Genomic DNA, 7,498 nt, shown 5'->3' with positions numbered 1-7,498 from the left:
ATTTCAAAAACCCTTCAAATAAATAGGGCATGGCATAACATAACAAGACAATCCTCCGAAAATTGAAAATTAAAAGCCAGCTCATGAACACGATCAACAACAGTAGTTAATTCCAAAGGCACTGCAATGAGCCGGTACATAATAATTATATCCACAAACAAATCTCCATTTTAGGGGCATGAGTAAGAAAAAAGCATTCAAGTGCCCCTTTAAAGTATGACTTCTCACAATTACACATCTTAAAGATCGCACATCCTGAGAGAGAGAGAGAGAGAGAGAGAGAGAGAGAGAGAGAGAGAGAGAGAGAGAGAACCAGCAATTGTGATAAAGCTAAAGCTCTTCCCTAACGCACTTATTAGGGAATAGAAAAGATTTGCTATGCATGGCTGATAAAAAGAATTAAAATAATTGATTACACCAAGTTTCACAAACCCTCAACAACATGGCTCATTAACGTATACTTTGTACAGAACAGCAATCTAAGCACAGCAACTTGTGCAAAATTGCACACAATATAAGCATAGAAACCTTGCGAATACATACTTCACTCGACAGCCACACATGTAGAGAGGCCCTGCTCCCCATGAGATCTTTGTGCAGCCCTTGGTTTCTCAAGCAAGACCAGCAGACACCAAACTGGGAAAGCTTGTTGAATAATCTGTGCTTTCTTGCTCCTCCTCCTCCTCCTCCGAACTCCATAGAAACGATGCGTATGCAGCCATAACATAACTGCAGAAAATGAAAGCAATTAGTGTTGAGCTTTCACATAAATGGAAGGTGCACATCACACATACATACACATTGATGTAGGAGGCACATGGAATTCAGACACTATAAAATTGGCTTTCCTACTCCTAGTCTCTGTGAAGGTATTACAAAGAAACAAACCCATAATAGAATTCAAGCAATTCAATAGGAAAGGGCATAAAACCTAACGCATATGGACAGCATACTTGTCCAGTGTCCTCTAGTAACAAAGCCTGATGTAAGGACTCTAAAAGTAGTGCATGTGGGTGGCATGTCATGTGTGCTTCAACCAAAGCATATGGTGTGCTTCCATTCAAGCAAACATACCATGAGAAGCTTCTAATAACACCTTGGAAAAGTAAGCTCATGCAAGAGCATAGTATAATACAAACACTTTGACAAAAGCATGCGGCAAAAGTAAAACATAATAGTAAATGCAAAAATTAAAACACTCTCTGTCTTTATCTCCGCCCCTTAAATGGATGTAGTAACAAGTAAGGAAAATTGCCTATTGTTCCTATCTCAAAATATACCATCATGGAACACTTTGTAACAATGGGTCAACAAGGCCACAATCAGATTGAATAACGTGCGTAAATGATTACCTGTTGTCAGGCGCAGCTTGCACAGCTCTTTCAAAGTAGTCAGCTGCCCTCTCAGTGTCATGCTTCACCTCCCATAGCATCTTTGCGTACTGTCCAAGCAACTCTCCATCACTTGGGCTAGCCAGAATGGCCCTCTGGAAAAACTCTTCTGCCTTGCGGTAATCGTGCTTAACCTGGCACCAATTACAAACACAAAATAAATTCCATGAGAATTGAAAGGTGTAGCCTCAGGGGATGCACCTACAAGAAACCATATATATCACATGCGATCTGGAAAAAAAACCCAGTACTTCCCCTTTACCCTGTTAAACTTACAGGACTTTTCTAATTTTCAATAAAAAAGCCCCTTCTGTGAGTAGCAACAGACACTTGCCTTGCCTTTCATCAACAATGCCAAGCCATAGGCAGTTCTATGAAATGCATAACCATAACAGCTTTGATGGCTGTGTCTATCTATGGCATACAGCATCCAAAACAAGTCAAAGGTAAAGCATGATAAGCTGGTACCAAAAAGAGCAGCTAGCTCCAATCCTTACAAGCTTATACTAATCTGTCAATTCCCACATGCAAAATCCCATCAAACTATATACCATTTACAAGACCTTGATGAGCAGAATCTAAAAAACATTTCAATAGGCACACTATTTTGAACATTAATCAAGAGCACAATCCCAATCAGATACTCATGGTCAATCAGATGCCAAACGGGTCAACAAAGCTTAACACATACATCTGCAAGATATTGCGCATAGTTTCGAAGCAACAAATAGTTGCCAGGATCCTTTTGAAGCACCCGCTGGTAATGTTGATCAGCTACCTCTGAACTGCCACTTCCACGACCTCCAGCATCACCACCCCCACCACCTCCACCTCCAGATACATTGACTGGGGGCCTAGCCCCATGACCACCATCACCACCATTGTGAGCTACTTCCAGCTTATCCCCATCACAAACATAATGCGATGAAGAAGTTGACCCACAGATGTCCCTTGACAGAGTGGAGACCATGCCATTCCTTGTCATGGCAGATGTTAATTGGCTCTGCCTAAGCACCATATCTAGTTCCTGCCTTCCTGATGAGGACGCCACCATGTCAACTTCGTCAAGCCCTGCCCACAACACTCCATCTCTCTGACAACTTGCTGGTGCTTTCACGATATCCTTCTCCAGTAAGCCCATGAATGACTTGCCCCCAACATGCCTGGCATTGTGCTCTATGCCTCCACAATGCTTTGAATGAACAGAATTACTCACAGGAAGAGCAATCTTATCAAATATGCATGACTGCGTCTCCCCGTTTTCATCAGCTTCGCTCGCAACAGAGGAAAGAGAAGGTGACAATTCACCTTCCTCTAGAATAGCAAAGTCACTGTCAGTGGAATCGGCACAAAAAAAAACAGAGGGAAGCTCCGATGGAAGTGAACCAAGCGACCTCCGGCGACTGAGTGGTAGGAAGGCCCTGCCCTTCTTCACATGAGGAAGATAGCAACATGAGCTGTAAGATTCAATAGCAGAGCCCGGAAAGCACTCGTCAACAAGGGAATCTTGCAGAAGTGTGTTAGCAGCGACCCGAGCCGATGTAACGGAACCCCCTCCTCCAAGGCTGCAAAGATCATTCTCCGATTGGACCTTGCGCACATGGTTCGAAGGCGGGAGGCCGACAGGCGACTCTACACATGAGGCCCAGCCTGACAGTTTCGCTGGGGGGAAGTACTGAGAATCAAGGTGCATATGCGGATGAGGCAGGTGGGGGCCACCTCTGCTTGTGTGAAGGGAGACACAAAGAGGGGCCTGCCCATCTCCTGCTGTAAGGTCGCCCTCATTTTTGCAATCTGGGGAGGGCTCCGAGTGAGAGAGGGGAGATGCGTGCAAGCAATCCAGGAGAGGAGTGGAGGAGCTTCTCAGCAGCATAGCTGTTGTCTGCATGTGGACGATCTAAGCGTGTGTGTGTGTGTGTGTGTGTGGGGGGGGGGGGGGGGTAGGTGTATTGAGTGCCTGTGAGGGAGGTCTCAAGGGCCGAATTTCTTCCTCCTTGAGCCTGCGGCCTTGTGAGCATGTGTGAGTGTGTGGTTGTGTGTGTAAGCCTCTGAGGGGGGAGGGAGGGAGGGAGGGGGGGGGGGGCGGGGGGTCTCAAGGACCCACTTCTGCGTTTCTTGAGCGGCTGTAATTGTGTGTGTGTGTGTGTGTGTGTGTGTGAGAGTGAGAGAGAGAGAGAGAGGAAAGAGAGCTTATATATATGTAGAGGGTGTGCCAATGTGATGATATACGTCACAATCACCAGCAACAATAATTATTGGCATGTATGGCAGATTCCAGTAGAAGTCTCAAAGAAAAATTGGATGGTTGTTGGAGAGCGCAAGCTGCACTGCAAGCCGAGCAAAATTGTAGTATGCAATAAAAAATCGGAGCAAAAATATATATTTTTGCTCGATTAAATCTCCACCATCGAAACTCACAAAAAGGTTAAAAAGCGGAGCAGCAACGTAGACAGGTCACAGGCCCCTCCATGTGGCAATTCCACATACGCTGCACAGGTCAAAACATGCAAAAAGGCGCCGGTCCACACAGCACATGTCCATAGGTGACGTGGCACAGCTTGATTTGATTTCAAGCTCTTATCTCGTCCTGGACACAGACTATTCGTTTGTGCAGATATTTCTTTTCGGGGCTGTTCACACAACTATATATTTGTGGAGCATCATTGCTTGCTAAGACCACAAACTTAGAGCTGCGTCCCACTGAGGACATGTAGAGCTTTAATGTGTTCCAAGCGCCACATGTATTCACTCCCACAACAGGGGAGGCTAACATTGAGCGCTTTGCCCTTACACTCTAAACATTATAAAAATCACAGCTCTCCTCTTTTTTTGTAGCGCTTCCAGTGCTCGACCTACTGTAGCCTACTGTGGCCCGCAACCGTTTTTTACTAAACTACACGACCTACCCTCCCTCACCTATTCCCCCTCGAGCTCAAGGATTTTTGCCATAATCTCTGGAAATTGGTGCATAGCAGGTTTGACGAATGAAATTGAAGAAATGCCTCGCAAATTTCTGTAGTTGATTGAGTTTCGCCATAACTTGTGGTGTTTGGCTAGTTCCTCTTGTTTTGCGTTGGATAGGTTTGAGCATCGATTTTTAAACCCTACGTTTCTCCCATGCAGAGCTCTTCCGCCTCAAGTCTTCCATTGTCTCTTTTCCCCCTGCATTGCCCTTCATGTAGAACCTCCCTTTTTTGTAGAGCTCTTCATTTTGGCGTCCCTTGCAGGTCATGTGCAGTGGCACAAAACAACTTGCCTTTGCACTTGCATACTAGCTGTGAGGAGGGATGTCCTTCCTAGAACCATTCTCCTTCCCAAGCAGACCAACAAATTCGTTCAGTGGTGCAGCATATAAATCAACTTGGCCGCAACAGTAACCATGGTTCTGCAAGCCATGGATATCCGACACCCTACATTCCATCTCCTCCTAGAGGCAATGGCGACATGGATCTAAATCAATCCCAATTTGAGGAAATTGTGTATGATTCTCAATTCTCCCATCATGACTGTGAAGATCAGCTTCAAAGTGTACACAATGACGCGACTCGCTCTTCTAACGAATCAATGATGGAATCACCTGTGGAGCCAGCTTCCCAGCATCAAACATGTCAACCTTCGAACTCAAGGACTGAGAATGTGGGCTATCACCCCAAAAAAAAATATGGCAGGTTGTGTTTGACACGGGCAGGTTGTGTTTGACACGGGCATCTTGCTAATAATTTTTTTCATTATTTGATGCAGGATTGAATTTGGCTTGGTGATGTTGCCAATAAAGTACGGAGAATGAGAAAAAGGGTATCTTGGTAGAGAAAACATCTTTGAATCAATTCCTTATATTTGCGATCTTGGTAATCTTGAGGTATTGAATAGAGTGATTTTAAGTCATCCTTCCAGCATAGCATCTATTACATGTTGGGGTATAGGCGCCTGTGCCTTGCCTGGCCGCCCAGTGTCTGGGCGCCCACTGACTTGTATACCTTATACATAGCATAAGTGTATAGGGGGCTGCTCACTCTTTGGAGTCTCCCCACCCATATCTGTGTGTCGTGTGTCTCCTTCTCTCTCTCATTCTCTGTCTGTGGTGCTCCCCGATCCCCTTCAATTGGTATCAGAGCTATGGTGACCGCGGAGAGCACGACGGCTTTGAGAGCTTCGAGGCGATAGCTCGCTCGCTCTCGATGGTGGAGTTTCACGGAGAGCGATTTTAGCTTGAGGAGCATTGTCTTTGGAGCTTAGAAGCTTGGTGTGGTCAAGCTTGGTCGAGGAGGCGGTTGCGGCTTCCTTGGTGAGAGGAGCTTTTGAGCTCAGTGGAGCTCGTTAGAGAAGTGCTCGGCGGAGGAGAGCTTGACATTCGAGTGCTTGGATGCTGTTGTGGCAGAGCTCTTGTGTTGGAGCTTGCATTGAGAGGACATTGCATCACGTAGAGTGGAGCAGGAGCAGGTTCAAGACTGTGTGCAGCTCGTTTTTTGCCATTTTCGGGCTCTAAAACGCAGTTTTTTGCGTAGCTCCGTCATACAGAGTCAGATCTACATGATCCAGGAGTCTAGGTCAGAGTTTTGGCACGCTCCGGACGCGATGGTGATGTCTATTTGCTGAAATTATGCTTTGAATTACAGCAGGTACAGCAGCAAGTTTATTTGTGCACTCTCGGGTCCCAAAAACACTATTTTTGGCATAGCTTTCACACCCGGACTCGGATACATATGATCCAGGAGTCTACCTTGGGGTTTTGGCACTCTCCAGACGCACTCGTCATATCAGAATTGTAAAATTCTGAATGCTGAATTTTCTGCAGCAGCAGTTGTTTATTGTGTGTCGAGGATTCCACACATGGTTTGCTCTCAGATGTGAGAGTGATATTTGCTGCAAGTTTCCTCACAGGTGGGAGGATACGATGTATGCCTTATGTGGTTTGATGCTCAGGGAGACTAATGTGATTGCATTTTGAGCTCGGCAATGTATGCCTCGAGCATGTTTTTTGGCAGTCACAGGTAGAGCAGATATTTGTGTACTAGATTTGCAGGTGTTTGCAATGATGTATGCAAAGTGTGGAGATTGGTGCATGCATTTGGAGTACGGTTTGATGCGCTTTGGTTGCTCATGGTTTTGAGCGTGCAGTCAGTTTGGTTACTGGTTTTGTGGCCGTTTTACTGACGAAACTCTGGCGAAATTTTTCCAGGAGTTTTATGCGCATCATTTATGCGATCTAGGTAGAGATTGCGGGTTGCACTCAACATTTGCGTGCGGTGTTCTCTGCATGTGGGAGATTTGTGCGTGTATATGCATCGATACCGCACAGTGTGGGCTTGGTGATTAGCTCACAGATTGCAGTGTGATACTAGAGCAGGCGAGGCTTGTATTGACATTGCGGGAGCTCTATTTTGGAGTGTGTCTCACAGGTTTCACATTGTGTTTCTGGCCATATTGGTAGACAGTTTCCAGGTGTTGTTGGTGAGGTGGTTTTGCTTTCTAGTTTGCTACATTGTGCTCATGGCAGAGACAGGTGATCGATCAGATTGTGACCTCTCACATATGCGCGTGTTTGATGGGTCAGACTTTGCGGCATGGAGAGAGTGTATGCTTGATGCATTGACACAGCGAGGGTTGCATCGACCATTGAGTGGTGATGCAGGTAGACCTTCAAACATGTCTGACGATCAGTGGCAGGAGCTAGAGGAGATGGCACTATCTACGCTCTCTTTGCACCTTGCGGAATCTGTATATGCTCTTGTTATGTATGAGACTACTTCGAGAGCACTTTGGCGCAGATTACATGATATGTATGATAGATCTGAGTCATCACGGACTCGTGTGAGACATGTACATTCACGAGCACGCCGACAGATGACATGTTGGTATTGTGGTCATTCTGGACACGTTAGACGGCGTTGTTTTCGTCGTATGCGACATCGTAGGAGACATGGCAGTCTCAGAGATGTATGTAGTGATGCCATGGACTCAGTTGCTTTGACAGTTGAGACAGATGTAGTGTCGAAGTATACTAGTGACGGGGATGTCACTTTTACCTCGAGCTATGCACGAGATGCTATACATATAGATAGTGCACTCCCTTCGCAGTGGTTGCTAGACGCAGATGCTATGTTTCA

General features: G+C 45.8%; 1 protein-coding gene across 1 annotated transcript; it reads right to left on the bottom strand.

Annotated features, from left to right (window-relative positions):
* Positions 1-387: 387 nt before the first annotated feature.
* LOC147424726 (uncharacterized) lies at positions 388-3,447 on the bottom strand. Its single transcript, XM_086500231.1, has 3 exons — positions 2,083-3,447; positions 1,353-1,525; positions 388-729 (listed from the first exon to the last, which is right to left on the bottom strand). Exons 1-3 carry the CDS (start codon positions 3,277-3,279, stop codon positions 612-614), a joined length of 1,488 nt encoding a protein of 495 aa, XP_086356357.1. The 5' UTR covers positions 3,280-3,447; the 3' UTR covers positions 388-611.
* Between the last annotated feature and the right edge of the window lie 4,051 nt (positions 3,448-7,498).

Source organism: Adiantum capillus-veneris, chromosome 25 (assembly GCF_014529385.1).
Source record: "Adiantum capillus-veneris isolate H3 chromosome 25, ASM1452938v2, whole genome shotgun sequence".
NCBI classification, from domain to species: domain Eukaryota; kingdom Viridiplantae; phylum Streptophyta; class Polypodiopsida; order Polypodiales; family Pteridaceae; genus Adiantum; species Adiantum capillus-veneris.
This window is presented reverse-complemented; position numbering and strand designations above follow the sequence as displayed.